This window comes from Otolemur garnettii, unplaced genomic scaffold (genome assembly GCF_000181295.1).
Source record: "Otolemur garnettii isolate 467f Iridium unplaced genomic scaffold, OtoGar3 scaffold00247, whole genome shotgun sequence".
In the NCBI taxonomy this organism is placed as follows: Eukaryota; Metazoa; Chordata; class Mammalia; order Primates; family Galagidae; genus Otolemur; species Otolemur garnettii.
Window position 1 is genome coordinate 1,227,306 of NW_003852642.1, and position 17,164 is coordinate 1,244,469.

General features: G+C 36.2%; 1 protein-coding gene across 1 annotated transcript in view; it reads left to right on the plus strand.

The window, feature by feature from the left end:
• Window positions 1–7,215: 7,215 nt before the first annotated feature.
• LOC100948168 (olfactory receptor 1030-like) overlaps window positions 7,216–17,164 on the plus strand; it is a 10,728-nt gene continuing 779 nt past the window's right edge. Inside the window, exon 1 of the mRNA XM_003802466.2 lies at window positions 7,216–7,923. Coding sequence (XP_003802514.2) covers window positions 7,216–7,923 — 708 coding nt within the window. The remainder of the gene's footprint in view (window positions 7,924–17,164) is intronic.

Here is a 17,164-nt window from a genome sequence, read left to right on the forward strand (position 1 = left end):
GCAGATGTATTATACAAACATATGTTTAATTTATTACTTACATATTAGCTCATATAATATTTCTTCCTGAGATACCATCTACATTGATATTTGAAATCAGGGTAAAGTCCTACTGTCTCTGGGCCAGATTCATAATAATACTATTTGAATGATAATAAAATTGATACAATATACTTTATCTTTCACATGACTGAGAAAATATTACTTTCCTTGATTCAATTCAAAATTTAATCATGACATAAAAAAATGTAGATTATGACAGAAAGAGAATAAAATACCCAAAGCTTGGCCCTTCAGCACAGGCATACTATTTACAGTTTCAGAATATTTCTCTGAAACAGGTTGTTCCAATCATCTTTCCCTGAATTTGGGCCTGATCAACTCCTCAGGTAGCCAAAGCAAAGTCAACTTTGGGCTCACCTTATTTGAACAGTTTGTACTTGTATCTGAGCTATTACTTCTACATTCTTCATGTTCCATATGACATGAAGTACTCCATATGAACAGTACTCAAATCTCCAAATTACCAGCATGCCCCTAATAAGGGAATATGAGAGTTCAAGACCTGGGTTTGTTGTGTTAGTGAAGCTGCATCCTACACAGCAGATTGCCCAAGCCACATCCAAATGGATGGATACAAATGCAGACTTAAGGGGTAGGTCTGTAGCACTTGTGAAAACAAAGATGCTGGTTCAGTGAGCAAGATCAGCAGACTATGTTCAGCCTGGATAGAGAATGATGCGGCAAGGCACTTTTCATTATGGGTAACAGCAGAGCAAATGGTACCCAGGCAGATTAGAGGTGAAGAAAGACCAGAGACAAACAACAGATACAGATCTGAACCTCTCTTTCCACTGATAGAGGACTCACAAGTTAAAGAAAGATAAACAGGATTAAAATCTGAATGACTGAATTTGCCTGAGGAGGAAGATCAAATAGAAGTTGTCATTTAAATCATTGATTGTTCTAACTCCAAAGCCACTCTTTAAAAGAAACCTATTGTTCAGAATTCCATGTAATATGTATTTATACTTGATATAAGGGCCCCAATAATGCAATAATTATAGGTATTTGGTCATCATAATTCTCCTTTCCATGAGAGAGAGAGAGAGAGAGAAACATGCAAATTACTTATACACCAATTTCCATTAACATGCAAAGCGTTAATAAAAGTACATATTAGGGTAGGCAAAAATCTTGCCACAGTTTTTAAAAATCTGCATATACTCTTTATTTTTTCATGATGAAAATTATCTATCTAATTGATTAATTGAAATGAGTGAAAGCTCTTCTATAATAGTATCTCTTCCATTTTAAAACAGTCATAGAGCTCAGCTATTGTCAAATTTTAATTAAACATGCTGGTTAGGAAAAATATGTTCTCGTCTTTGGCAAAAAACTTGTTTCCTTACTCAAGGTGATACTACATTGTGCTCATGATAGAACTTCAAATATGAATTTGCTCAACAACAATTGACCCATTGTTTATGGTCTTGGGAATGACGTTTATAATCAACGTCAACATTATTAAGTCTATACACATGCTTTTGGTGGTTTAAATTATATCTGGATTTTTCTAAATTCAGGTTGGAGAAATGCAATAATTGGACTTCTAGCACATTCACTATGAAAAACATATTTTGAAATCTTATTTTGCCACACTTCCGCTCAGCTGGATGGGGCTCCTGTGCAAGATAAAAGCAATTAGAGAGAATTTAAAAGGCTTCATTCTCACATTTTATTTATATTATCTGGTGATAGAATACCTGCATTTGAAACTTTCTTCATAAGACAGGACAACTACTGTCGTCTTTTGAGTACTTATTAGGTAATATCCATTAGTATTCTAAGAATTTTAAATGAATATTCATATTCTTTGACAAAGTAAAAGAAAGTGTATTAAGGACTTGCAATGTCCTTGTTATGATACATATCTTATCACTTACTACTTACAGATAAAAAATCTGAAACTCAGCAGCATTATTTTTTTCAAGAACAGAAATTGTTATTATTTTGATATTTCTGGAGTAGCTCTGAAGATACCCCAAAACACATAGGTTTATTAAGATGTCTAATGGGTAATCGTGTTTATGAATAATTGTGTTAATCAGATAGTAGTAAAATTTATGAATAGAATATATATGAAAATTATGTATGCAAATATTTTATATGCAGAAGACTCAAAGGGAGAATTCTACACTATTACAGTTTCTGGGCAAAAAGGATAAAGTGAGGTGCTAGGTTGTTAGTTGATAAAGCAAAAGAATTCAGAGCCATGACTTGCTTTCCTTATATCAGGCAATACCAGTCACAGTGATTCCTCAAATTTGTAATTTATATTAGGGGAATGAACTAATAAAATTCTTAATATTTTTAAAATAGGATCTTCCAGTATCTTCAAAGCAACTTTTCAAGCTTCAAGTTCTTTGCCATTGTGCCAATTTATTTCTTCCTCTTCCTCTTCCTCCTCTTCTTCTTCTCCTTCTTCTTTGAGACAGAGTGTTACTTTGTCACCCTGGAGTAGAGTGTCATGGTGACATAGCTCACAGAAACCTCAAACTCTTGGGCTCAGGAGATTCTCTTGCCTCAACCTCCTGAGTAGCTGAGACTACAGGTGCCCACAACACCTGGTTATTTTTTTTAGAGACAGGGTCTCACTCTTGCTCAGGCTGGTAACAAACCTGTGAGTTCAGGCAATGTGCCTGCCTCAGCTCCCAGAGTGCTGGGATTACAGGCATGAGCCACCATACCCAGCCCCCTTATTTTGTCTTTTGATTGCAAGAAAATCTAATTTTAAGTTATTTGAAAAGTGTTCAAGATAATATTGGCCCATGAGGAGGCATTGGGAATGGGAGAAGGAAATTAAGGACTAATCAGAGATTTCTGATGGGCATGCATACTTGCAAGTGAGTGCAAAGCATGATAAAAAGGATTGAGGCAAGGATTCAATTAATGGAGAGAACGTTTTGAAGGGCACTGTGTGGTTATCCATCTATACTTGCCATTCGCTATCTCAGTAAAGTGAATAGAGATTGGTGAATTTATGAAAGAAGGTACTTTGAAGATGTCTTAGTGTTAATCTAAAGAATTGTCTTCTCTTTGTGGTATGTAACTGATGCTGAGGCTGATGGTGCACTTGGAAAGGGGAGGGCAGAGGAAGTTTATCCTGCTGCTCTGTTCCATCTGAGTGATTTTAATTTAGAGTGGAATAGAAAAACATATCTTAGTCCTATTCTCACATTCAAATTTACATGCAATAATATTAGTAACTTTACTATCTGACACTTATGTGAAGTCTGTAATTGAGTCAGGATCCCAAAGAAGGGTGATTCAATGGCCCCCTAAGCTCCAACAATGGAGACCCCAGAATTATCCCAAACATTTAACAAAAATAATCTTTATTATAATAATAATTATGAGTGCTGCTGCCTCCACTGCAACATTTATTGAATAACTACTATCTGGATCAGAGATGAGACATAAAACAAAATTCTAATGAGATGTCTCACCTAAAGGGAATTAGTAAAAAGATAGAGCATGCCCTTGTAGGCATTGCTAAAGAAATCAACCAAGAAAGTTGACACAGTGCCTGGAGGTTAACTTTAGAAAACAATTACTCCTCTTAGGCCTGAAAGACAAAGGGCTACTGTCAACGGTTGGTGAGAGGATGAGAGAGGGAGCCAAGAAAAAAATCCCTGCCCCTCTGTTTCACCCAACGTCCTCCCCCTCCCCCAGAAACTCTAGCACACATCACTGGCATATTTAGCACATATTCCTGTTTAACATTGAACCAGGAAGGGCATAAGAGAACAGAGTGATCTCTCTCCTTCCCAGTTTTGACTTCTTGCTTGCTCCTCTCCTGTGCAAAGTCAGCTGGAAACCAGACAAACAGCACAAAACTCTGCTGATGAATCCATAGGGGTGAAACTCCAGGTGGACAGTGCAAGGCAGACAAGACAACAGATCTGGATGGCAGTAGGGTGCTAAAGGAAGAATCACCAGCACCAATATTATCTGCAAATCCACATTGTTCTGTAGTTGAATATAATCATACTTATTAAAAATATAAAGGTACAACGTTCAAAATGAGTAAATAATTAGTGCTGGTCCAGCAAAAGTTAATCAACCTTCCAATCCTTTTCTAGACTGCACATTTAAACTTTCTCTCTACATCATCCACTATTTTATCTCACAGACTGTGGAAAGAAAACTCAACGTTCTCCCAAGGCAAAATATACTGTGTCATTGAAAAATAAAGTAAAATAATGAATCCCATTGCTGCATAATTTTTAGGAGATTCAGCTCCCTAAAGACCGTGGATAGCGAGCAAAATTGATGCCCTCCATGAGCTTAGGATTTTCAGAGGAAGGGAAAAATAATGTTTATAATTTGATGAATTTTTGATGGAAATAATTGAACCATAGGGATTTGGTCCTGAAGTGACAATTCCATTATAAATTCTTCAGGTTGTTTGTATCTATTCTGTCATTGTGAAGTCACTCTTCTTTCTCAGGTAGGGTTAAAATTTTAAAAAGTATTGTGGAATCTAGAAATTATGTATTAATCAAGAAAAAATGAGCTAAAACATATTCTAATGAGCTATTATTCTGAGTCTAGGTGCTTAAAAAGTGATAGTTAGAGTGTTTGCATAATAGAATGAACTATGCTAAAGAGAACATTAACTTCATCAGAATTTACTGACTGCCTCCAATTGGAAACCACCTATCTAGGCTTCTCTGAGTTGACCATAAGGTTAGGTACCATCCTTGTCTTTAAAGAAGCTCCCACTTTGATGATGAGACTTATTGTAGACCAGACCTGGATCATTCACCAAATATTACTAGTAGTCACAACTTATGAAGTGCCTACTACTAGACAGACATTTTCAAAGTATCCTTGGAATTAACTCCCTCATTTGGAATAAGTTGCTACTATTAACCAAATTTTATGAATGGGAAGAGCCAGGCACAGAAAGACCAATCACTTCCTGTAGTCTGCACAACAGAGAACCAGAGGAACCTGACTTTCCACCTAGAAAGTGAGACTGCAAATTCTCAGTAACTTATTATAAGACTCTGCTGAGGCTCAATAATGTCTACTCTCTAGCTTCATGAAGAATCAACGGGTACACTATTAAATGAATTTTCTGATTCCTTTTGAGTAATCAGCGCTACTCTTTGTCGTTACAGAGGTTGTATCAAGTAGTTCTGACCCCCCTCATGAACAATTGGCAACTTTTAGGTTCATCATCTAATTAATTATTTGAAGTTAATTAAAAAATACATATTATGAAAGAAGCCTCTCGAAATTTATTTTTCTACTTCAAATTGAACCACGACCACATCCCAACGAGGCTCCACCTTTGTTAAAGCCAAAGACTGACCTTCTAGACTCTTTGGGAGGCTGAGCAGTGGCAAGGTTTCCATGAAAATGTCTCAGGGAAATATAAATGTCTCAGATGTCCCCAAAGCCACTTCTGTCCATTTGCAAAAGTGTCTCTCTGATACCCTTGCTCAGACCAGTAGGATGCTGTGTTCTTTTTCTCATAATGTGCTCAGTTAAACTGCCTGGGCTCTTCCTTGCTTTACATCACCTCATTCCTCCACAGTGCAAAGATAGAGATAGTAATTATTTTGAACCTTGATTAATTTGTTAATATCCGGAAGCTAATTATAAATGCCCTTCTCTAATAGCCCTGAAAGAATATTTTCTTATTTGGCAATCATTATTAAAATTATTATTAACATTCAATGAGCCTGATGAGCTTGACAAAAGAAAAACTCAAAATAACTGTGATTCCATAGATTTACGATTACCTTAGTCATTAAGCGCAAAGTTCTTATGTACTGAATGAGGTAATACAAGGGGTAAGATTCTTGAGTGTGAAATTTACAAAGTGCCTTGGAAAGACACCTGTTTCCAGGGAGTATAACGTTATCAAATCTGTATATATATCCTGGAATAAGAATTTTTGATCTTTCCATAAAAGTCTTCATAGTCACATTTATCCTGCCTAAATGTTGGGAGATGAACTTCATGATATTGTAAGTATAATCTCAAATGTATGGCTAATATGATTATTATTTACTATGATCTGTTACAGTTTTCAAGGACTTTACTGAATTCATGTTCTACGTTTTGCCTAAATTTATAGGAGTTACAATGAGATAGATTTGAGACATAGTTATTTTTATCCGAGGACATGTTTTCTCAACCAATTTTTCATAATTATGTTCCTATCCTGGTGCCCTTTGGTACACTTGTCCCCCCATAAACATTTATAGCATCAATATTTGTATATATGTATTGTATACCCACACACACACTTGTGTTTATTGTTTATGTACTTGGTGTGTATATATATATATATATCATTTATACCAAAAAATAGTTAAGATTTACTTTCGCTCCCCAAGAGCCAATTTTTGCCTCCTTGGTTCAAAATATATAGCACAAAAAAAATCCTGGCTAAGCCTTAAAAGTGAAGAAATATTTGGTCAGATGAGGACCATCTGCAGTGGGGAACAGGGTGAGGGAACAGTTTGAAAACCATCTTGGGTTCAGAGGCACAGGTAAAGAGTTTCCTGTTCTATAGGATATGCACTGGACATCAGTTCCACTTCCATGTGTGCACTCAGCTGTGCAAAGTGTAATGAATTTCAATGGCTTGTACTTTAGATACCACACCCAAAGTATATTGTAAAATAAAAGATTGTAATTTTAAAGAAAAGCAATGTTTACACTCATTTGTTCAAGGAAAGTGTAAGTGGATATGTGTAAAGAAAATTTACAAAAAGTTAAAAGATAAGGCTGCTCAAATATGAAAATATTTGCTGAAAATCATTTAAAATAGAGGATTGCCTTTTTATACGGAGAGCTCTAGATTAAATTAGATGTTCAACATATCAGTCAGCTAACAGGCTTGGTGTAGGGGCCTATGGCACACCTCCTGAGCAAGGGGCTCAACTACAATTTGACTTTACCCAACAAATGCAAACAATATAATCTAATCATTCGTGGCAGTCTAAAATTTTTTTAAAATGAAAAATATCAATCACATGCTCAGTAGGCTCTTTATACCATGTATATTTGCAAGTTTGAGAAAAGAGGAAGAAATGTTGGATGACATTTCTGGGGGGTAATGGAGACATGAAAAAACCAAAAGGCATTTGTATTTTCTTTCCTTTAGACCTCACTAGAAGCCAAGCAAACACAATGTTAAAGACAAACTATACAATGGTGACTGAGTTTATTCTCCTGGGACTGACAGACCGAGCTGAGTTGCAACCTGTCTTCTTTGTGGTGTTCTTACTCATCTATCTTGTCACAGTCAGCGGCAATGTGAGCATGATTTTGTTAATCAGAAGTGACTCGAAACTACACACTCCAATGTACTTCTTCCTGAGTCACCTCTCCTTTGTCGATCTGTGTTATGCCACCAATGTCACTCCTCAGATGCTGGTTAATTTCTTATCCAAGAGAAAAACCATTTCCTTCATTGGCTGTTTTATACAGTTTCACTTTTTTATTTCCCTGGTGATCACAGACTATTATATGCTCACAGTGATGGCTTATGACCGCTACATGGCCATCTGCAAGCCTTTGCTTTATGGTAGCAAAATGTCCAGACGTGTCTGCCTCTCTCTCGTGGCTGCTCCTTACATTTACGGCTTTGCAAATGGTCTGGCACAAACCATCCTGATGCTCCGTCTGTCCTTCTGTGGACCCAATGAGATCAACCACTTTTACTGTGCAGACCCACCTCTCATGGTCCTCGCCTGCTCAGACACCTATGTCAAAGAGACCGCCATGTTTGTGGTGGCTGGTTCCAACCTCACCTGCTCCCTCACCATCATCCTCATCTCCTACATCTTCATCTTCACAGCCATCTTGCGCATCCGCTCTGCTGAGGGCAGGAGCAAGGCCTTCTCCACTTGTGGCTCCCATCTGACGGCTGTCACCATCTTTTATGGGACACTGTTCTGTATGTACCTGAGGCCCCTTTCTGAGGCATCTGTCCAACAGGGAAAAATTGTGGCTGTTTTTTATATCTTTGTAAGTCCCATGTTAAACCCGTTGATCTACAGTCTGAGAAACAAAGAAGTTAAAAGAGCAATAAAGAAAGTAATTCAAAGGAAACTATTAGTTAAATAACGTAGATGTTTGGGTGACAGGTCAGATCCTTGTTACCTGACCAACTAATGAGCATCTTAAATTGATTGACATTTAATTTCATAACCCATTTAATTATTGAGTATTAATTGCCTTTTATAATCTCTGAGTGGGATTTGTAAGGATGTTTCAAATTATTAGCTTCAGTTCACAGTGCCACCTCAGTGAATTCAAAAAATGACACAGAAACTCAACGACAAGACCAGAAGACACTGTTATAGCACCATATAGTCCATAAAGAACACAGGGGTTTATCCACAGCACTCCCATTGGTAAAGACAGAATTATCAAATATCGTAGAAATGACAGTTCATTTAATTGTTACTGTGCTTCCAACTATTTTTCAGAAACTTGTCAACCACTGTAGGTAGTATTTTTTCTATTTTACACAAATTATACAAAAATGAGGATCATTGGATTATGTCTCAGATTATTTCTCTAAAGTATATCTTTAAAATGATATTATTGATCCAAGAAAATCCTCTTTCATGAGTCTTTTGATGAAAATGCCAAATTTCCTTTGGAGCTTTTTTCTTTTTATGTGTTTTCTTGTTTTACCAGGCTGAATGACCACCAATATGTGACCTCTTTTTCCACTCTCTCATTACCATTACCTGTTCATTCACTGTTCTCTTTGAATGAATAAGGGGAATTTGATGTTTTTATTTGTGTGTGTGTAGTTGATGACAAAAAAAACTTTTTGTTTATTACATATTCAAATTTTTCTGTGAGAAATCCAAGTCCTTTATTTTGTTTATTTTTAAATTGTTGTGTTTATATTGATTTTTTTTCTTTTTTTGAAAATTTTTTTCATTTTTAATTGAAATCATAACTTTATAAATTTATGGGATACAACTGGATGATTGTACAATGTGCAAATGTAGTAATGAAATTGCTTGATCAAATGGTAATTCTATTTTTAATTTCTTAAGGAAATATATGGACAGTTTTACATAGTGTCTATAATCTTTACCCTTCCACCAGAAGTGTAGGAAGTTTCCTCTTTCTCCCCATTTTCATTGACATACTATTATTTTGATAAAAGCCATTCTTTTTTCTTTGGAGAAATGTCATTTGGGGCTTTTGTCCATATTTCATTAAATCATTATCATCATTATTATTGTCTAGTTGTTTGACTTACTTTTGTATTCTGGATAATTCATAAATTTTTTTTTCCCATTCCTTGGGTTATCTCTTCACAGTGTTGATGGTTTCCTTTGCTGTGAAGGAGCCTTTGAGCTTAATGTAATCCCGATAGTCCATTCTATTTTTGCCTGTGTTTTTGAAGTCAACCCAAAAACTTTTGGGAAGACCAATATTCTGGACAGTTTCTTCAATGTTTCCTTCTAGTTTCAGGTTATAGATTTAAGTCTTTAACCCATTTCGACTTAATTTTTTTAGACAACAAGAGGTAGAGTGAGTGTTTTCTTCTTCTATGTGTGAATATTCAGTTTTCCCAGCACCATTTATTGATGAGACTATCTTTTCTCTATTGAATGTTTTGGGGACATAAGTTGAAAATAAATTGGCTGTAAAAGTGTAGGGTTATTTCTGAGTTTTCTACTCTGTTCCATTGGTCTCTGTGTCTGCTTTTACCCCAGTACCATTCTGATTTGATTACTATAGCTTTGTATTATATTTTGAAGCTGAGTAGTGTGATGTTTCCAGCTTTGTTCTTTTTGCTCAGGATAGTTTTGGCTACTCTGGGTTTTTTGTGCTTCCATACAGATTTTAATACCCCCCCCCCTCATTTCTGTGAAGAATGCCATTGGTGTTTAGAACTGAATCTATAAATTACTTTGGGTAATTTTGCCATTTTAACACTATTAATCCTTCCATATCAATGAGCATAAAATATTTTCCATGTATTGTGTTTCTTTCCACTTTTTCATCTGTACTTTATAGTTTTCCTGCTTTCCTTTTTTAGATCCTTTATATCTTTGGTTAAATTGTTCGTAGATATTAGCTATCATAAATGGGATTGCTCCCCTTCTACCTCCTTCACTTTTTCTTCCTCTGCCATCCCTGAGACAGTAAGAACAACACCTTCTCTGCCTCCTCCTTAGCCTTGAAGGATGAAAACCTTCATGACGATCCATTAACACTTAATGAATACTAAATATATTTTCTCTTCTTTATGATTTTATTAATAACATTTTCTTTTCTCCAGATTACTATATTGTAAGAATACAGTAAATAATTTATGCAACATAAAATATGTGTTAATCAAATATTGGTGTTATCAGTAAGGTTTATGGTTAACAGTAGGCTGTTACACTCAGATTTTCAAATGTGTAGGGATCTGCTACCCAACCCTCTCATTGTTCAAGGATTAACTATACGTCTTGTATGCTTTTATTCACATGAAGTTCTAGAAGATGTGAAACTAATTGGTACTGAAAAAATCAAAAGGGCAAAAAAAAAAAAACATTTTCTATTTGTGCTAAAATTTCATGTTTACATATAACAAGCAGGGTACACATGTGTTATTTAGGAATTTCATCCTCAAAGTAGAATCTTCCATCACAAAACATCAAATTAAAGGCACAGCCTTGAGAAACCAACAAATAGAAAAAAGTTTTAATGGGTTTTTTAGAATTAGTTTTAAAATACTTTAGGGAATATACCTAAGAAATATATTATAAACCTTCCCACTTTGTTTTATAAATTATGGTGAGTCAGCATTTATAGGTAAGTAATTATCTACATTTGTTTACTAAAAAATACATCTTTTTGTGCTGTGAAGATTCTAGACATCTATTAATATGTCACTGATTTTCTAAAAATCAGTTTTTGTCTGCAAGTTTTTCTGTATATATATGAGAAGTAAATAAATAGCTTTTAGGTATAATTTTTGAGAAGTAATTTATACAATCATATCTTATTTTCACAAAAAAACTGGAAGAGAGTTACTGAAACTTTTAAACGTTATCTCTGTTTCCCTAAATAAAGATTTTCATGAGCGGGTTAGTGGCACAAAAATGAGAACCAAAAATATTCATACTCATTCCATATTTGGGAATTGTTTACTATTCAAATGACACCTTCTCAAAAAGATTTCTCTGAGTCTTCATGTAGAACTATCCATCTACACTTCCTTCTTCATAGAGTTTCTTTTATCTTAAATTATATTATATAGTTTTCCATACATTTAATGTATTTCTTCTATATACCTCTTAGTATGGCTATTATCAAATAATCAAAAGATATCAAGTGTTGGTGAGGATGTGGGAAAATTGCAATCCACATACATGGTTAGTAAGAATGTAAAATGGTATAGCAGCTGTGGAAAGAAGTAGGGAGATTTCTCAGAAAAATTAAAAATAGAACTACCATATGAGCCTGAAATCTTACTTTCAGGATATATAATCAAAATAATTAAAATTAAAATCTTGAAGAGATGTCTTCACTCTCATGTTCATAGCAGCATTATTCCAAATAGTCCAGATGTAGAACCAACCCAAATGTCCAGTCCACTAATGGAAGAATGGATAAAATTATGAAATAGATAGACACACTGGAGTATTATTCAGCCTTAAAAAAGGATATTCTGTCATATGCGACAGTGTAGATGAACCAGCAGGACACTATGCCAAGTGAAATAAGACAGTCACAAATGGACAAATACTACAAGATTTCACTTATATGAAGTATCCATAATTGTTAAACTCACAGATACAGAAAACATAGTGGTAGTTAGCAGGGCCTATGAGGACGGGGACATAGAGAGTTCCTTTCTGAGGCATACAAAGTTTCACTATTGCAAGATGGTTAGATTTTACAGACTTGCTGTAAATACTTACGCCTATAGTTAACAAGGCTATATTTCTTTTTTTACAAGACTATATTTCATAATTAATTTTTTTTCAGAGAGTAGATCAAGTTAAATTTTCTTTCCATATACATAATAAAAGGAAGATGAAACCTATATGTGCTCTCCACAGAACTCTTCGGACAAACACTGATCAGTGAGGAATTACCGAAAATATGGCCAGCATCTGATTAACTTCTTGATCCCAGAGTGTTCCAATTAAACCCAAAGGGGTGATTACAGATATAACATCACTGCTGCTCCTCAGAGCCTGGGAAATTTGCTTTAAGAGCAGGTCCTTATCTTTCACATCCTGGTATAAATATGACGACATTTTATAGGATGAGAGGCATCAAGAAACTTCCTTAATCAAGTGGAGAAAATAAATGTATGTCAGAATCAAAAGTAAGTCTTTGCCTTTTCAGCTTCTTTATTTTTAGTCAGGAAGAAGTTGTACTAAAGCCTCAAACTGAGATCCAGAAATTACTTACATGTACCATTCTTAAGAATCAAGTTTTCCTTGGCTTTGCAAATGAGTAGGGATCAAGATTGGTTTTTATCTCTGAAAAAAGGCAGGGGCTGTGTGCAAAGAAACAGAGAGGGAAGAGGAGCTATGAAAAGTGTTAACTGCGTTTCTAACAACACTCATCATGAGCTTGCTTTATTTGGACTTTGTCACTTGAAGGCTGCTTGCTAATATTATGTTTCTATTTTCATTTCAAACATATTGGTTATTTCTACCTTTATAACTATAAATTGGCAGCAGTATATTTTCTCCTGCACATTGCTAAGACAAAATTAACTTTGATGCATATTGCTTCTTAAAAATGTGTACATGCAGAGCTCCGCGCCCATAGCTCAGTGGGTAGGTCGCCAGCCACATACACTGATGCTGGCAGGTTTGAGCCCAGCCAGGGCCAGCTAAAGAGCAATGACAACTGTAATAAAAAACATAGACAGGCATTGTGGTAGGCACCTATAGTCCCAACTACTTGGGAGGCTGAGGCAAATGAACCACTTAAGCCCAAGAGTTTGAGGTTGCTGTGAGCTGTGACACCATGGAACTCGACTAGGGCGACAAAGTGAGACTCTGTCTCAAAAAAAAAAAGAAATGTGTACATTCAGGCTTGTCTGATTTTAGTAGTAGACTTTGATCTCAATTAATTCCCCTTACAGCATGCTTACTGAAATTTGCTTTGACCTTCTTGATCCATAATTTATAGAAATCTCACTGTTGCGAAACATTCCCCAAAGGCCAGCACTCCACTCATCATGAAAACATAAGGCCATTTTCAGGCATCATATGGGTCTTATTCTACTGACGGAGTTAAATACTTAGATGCAAGTGATTGATAAGATCCTTATATTGAGAGAGGTAGGATTTTGAGTATATACATTTATTTTGGTGAAGGAGTCATAATTTTATTGGAATTTTGAAGAAGTGCATATAAATAGACAACCAAATACAAAAAACCAAGATGCTTAAGAATCATTCTCACACTGAAATATCGCTAAAGTTTTTTCTTGTTTTATTTATTTTTTTTTTGAAAGAAAAATCTCCTTTCATTCCCTTTTAATTGAGCAGCACACAAAATTTACGCAGACAACTTGCCTTTGGAATGGGTCAGCTGCTAGTGTATCCTCAGCTGGGCTGGGTATGTTTTTCAATTTTTGTTTCAATTGAAGGGAGACTGGTACTCTCCTGCTTCCATATCCATTTTCAGTTCTGATAGCCTATGTGTTCCAGGCTTGTGCTCAGAGGGCCCCAGTTTTGCTGTCATGGTCACAATATCCTTAGTAATTGTTGAACAAGGCTCCTTACATTTACTGGACACAGTATATTATGTAGCTCATCAACGTTTCACAACTTACAGCTTCCTCCTGACCTAAACCTACCCCCTTTTCTCCATCACGTAGAGACTAACCTGGGAACAGACCTGGACAGATAGATGTTTCTTATTTATAAGGCGTTTTCCTCTCAATCTGTCAACAGCCAGCCTGCCAGCCCCGCTGTGGATTTCTTTCTGAGTACACACGTCTGGTTCATAGTGTTCTTTCTTCTCACCTCTCCTAAGTACCTCTGCCCTGCTTCAAATGGGTTATTTAAGGATCCCAGAGAAGTCACAGATCTTGTCAATGAAAAGTGTTTTTTAAAAGCCCACAGGTGGTTATTAACTCACCTAGAACAAATCAGACCTCAAGCATAATTTCTAGATGTATCTTGGTTTTCTTTTTATTTGTTTGTTTTTGTTTTTATTTTTTAGAGACAGAGTCTCACTTTGTTGCCCTTGGTAGAGTGCCGTGGCATCATAGCTCTCAGGAACCTCCAACTCCTGGGCTTAGGCGATTCTCTTGCCTCAGCCTCCCAAGTAGTTGGGACTACAGGTGCCTGCCACAATGCCTGGCTCTTCGTTTTTTGCTGCCATTTGGCAGGGGCTGGGTTCGAACCAGTCACCTTCAGTATTTGGGGCCAGCACCCTACTCACTGAGCCACAGATAGTGCCTTAGACGTATCTTGTTTTAAGTCTGAAAATTTCACACCCTGACCTTTTTACTCCCAGCTTTCTCTGTTCTGTTAAGCAACATCTGTTCTCTGTTTGGGGCTTCCTGGGTGTAGGGAAGTGTGAATACATCCCTTTGCCACTTTTCTGCTGACACACAAATACATCTTATATTTCAGAATGTTTTCTGCTAGATGTTTCTTGAAGAGTGGCTGCAACCAACCACTGACCCCTATTCTCCAGGGAAGGCTGTGCATGCTCTTAGTGGTAGAGTGGTACAGAAAGTTGTTGGTAGAGATGGATCAGACTTTTGATTAAGTAAATGTTTGTGTTTTATGGAACCTAGCTGAAGTTTTCTGTATAAATGCTGTGCACGCACACACACACACACCACTAGCATTTCTAAAGAAAGATCATATATGGGATCTTTACATCTGCTTTTATTCTTCCTAGAACACTTTCCTAAGATAGCCTTAAACCTTGTTCTTTCCCTGCTTTAGCTTTTTTGCATAAATAAAAGTCATCTTTAAATTGAGGCCTTCCTTGATTTTCCTATTTGCTAGTTAAGACATCATTTGTTTACTTAAAATTCAGTCAGTATCTGTCCACTAGGAAGAATGCAGAAAGGCAAGGGTTTTTAAGATTTGTTCACTTATGTATTTACGGTGCCTAATCACATGGTATCAAAAGCATTGCTTGATGAAGGTTTAGTTTGACGTCCACAATGATTTGAAGGAAGGCAAGTCAGACCTTATTATCAGCACTTTCAGAGGCAAAGCTTTTTAATTGCAGAAACAATAATGTAATCCAGGGTCCCTGACTAATTCCTAACGTGGAGATGTGTCATTGCTTCTACTAGTGTGATTTGTCCACACAGTAGAACATGCCTGTGTGCAGGACAGTGTGTGTGACACACCTGTGCTCCTCATGCCTCACCGTGTAAGGACCGCCAGGCTTGTCCATGTCCCCTGCTGTTTCTTACTATCACATGTCTCAAAGTCTTCCTGGTCTGCATATGGAAATTCATAACACAGGTCAGCTTTTCACAGCAGGGTCTAAGAAGGAGGTTCTTACATTAGACAACCTTTAGTCCAAAGCTCAGATACTGTACCCACTAAGAGTGTGACCTTCACCCAATTGTTTAACTTTTTATTTTTTTTAATGTGAGGACACAAACAGCTAGGTTACAACTTTTACATTTGTTAGGTAGAATCTCTCTTATATGTTTAACCTTTTTATACTTCATCATTAACAGTGGTAACATAGGAAAATGATAGTAGCTGTCACATAAGGTATTCTGAGTATTAAATCTCTTATTACACAGAGCCTAGAGCTAAAACCTAGTATATGGTTAAAGATCTATATATATTGTCAATAACTTTTATTGAGGTATTCAACAAATGTTTGTTAAGTACTTGCCCTTCTAGGTAAAGGATATAAAGCAACAAAGAGACACTTGATAACTACCTTTCTAAACTCACAGTTGTCAGTACAGTGATTCATTTTAAATTGAGATTAAAATTGTGAGAAAAAAAAAAAAAACAAGCAAAAAAGAAATGGCAAAAGCATCTTGAGAGAAATGAAGAGGGGATTCAGTGCTGGCACTGAGGTGTATAGAAATAAAAAGCCAGAGGCAACCATTTCTTTTATTTGATACAAGTTGCATTACATAGATGAACTACTATGAATTTGCTTGATTATCAAGTTTCATAAGAAATTGCTTAGTACACAAAATTCACGGCATTACACCAAAACACTATCAGGATACAGAGGTAGGCAAAAAACTGTAAATAATTTTTTCATTTTTTTTGTTTGATCGTAACTGTGTACATTACTGTATTTGTGGGGTACAATGCGCTGACTCTATATACAATCTAGAATTAGTTCTCTCCCACTCTTTTAAATTCATTATATAAATCTGTGATAAGTGGCCCCAAGTACAATAAGAAACTGGACTTTGTTCCTCTCCTAGAAGAACTAGTGAAGAGTAGAATGTAGAAATACTGCTGTGATTGTTATTGTGCTAAAAAATAAATCAATGATATTTAGGGTGTGCTGGCAGCATAGAGCACAAAGAGATTAATTTATTCTCATGCATGAGAAGAGCAGGATGGAAATACTTCATAAAGAAGTGGCCTTGAATCTGGGCCATGTAGGATGAACAGAGGTTGAAGGAGAAAAAGAAATGCAGATGGGGAAGATATAGCTGAGTTGCAAGTATAGGTATAAATATAGATATAGACATAGATTTATAGGTATAGGTATAAGAATAGGCATGTAAAGCAAAATATAATAGTAATTTAATACAAAGACAAGGAAAATAATGACTTAGTAGAAATACTAAGTAGGGTCACAGTAAAATTTGTTGTGGATGATATATTTTTAGAGGAAAATAGTTCCGGCTGTCACTTACAGGGCTTCAGCCCTCTCCCTTTGCTCTATTTTCACAGTATGAAGTGCAGACTGAGTCTTAGAAGATGTGGAACACAACCGGCAGTGCAGTAACCGAGTTCATTCTACTTGGGCTCACGGATCGTCCAGAGCTCCAGCCTGTCCTCTTCGTGCTGTTCCTGGCGGTTTACCTCGTCACCCTCTTGGGCAATGTGGGCATGATAACGCTGATCAGACTGGACTCCCGCCTTCACACGCCCATGTACTTTTTCCTCAGTAACTTAGCTTT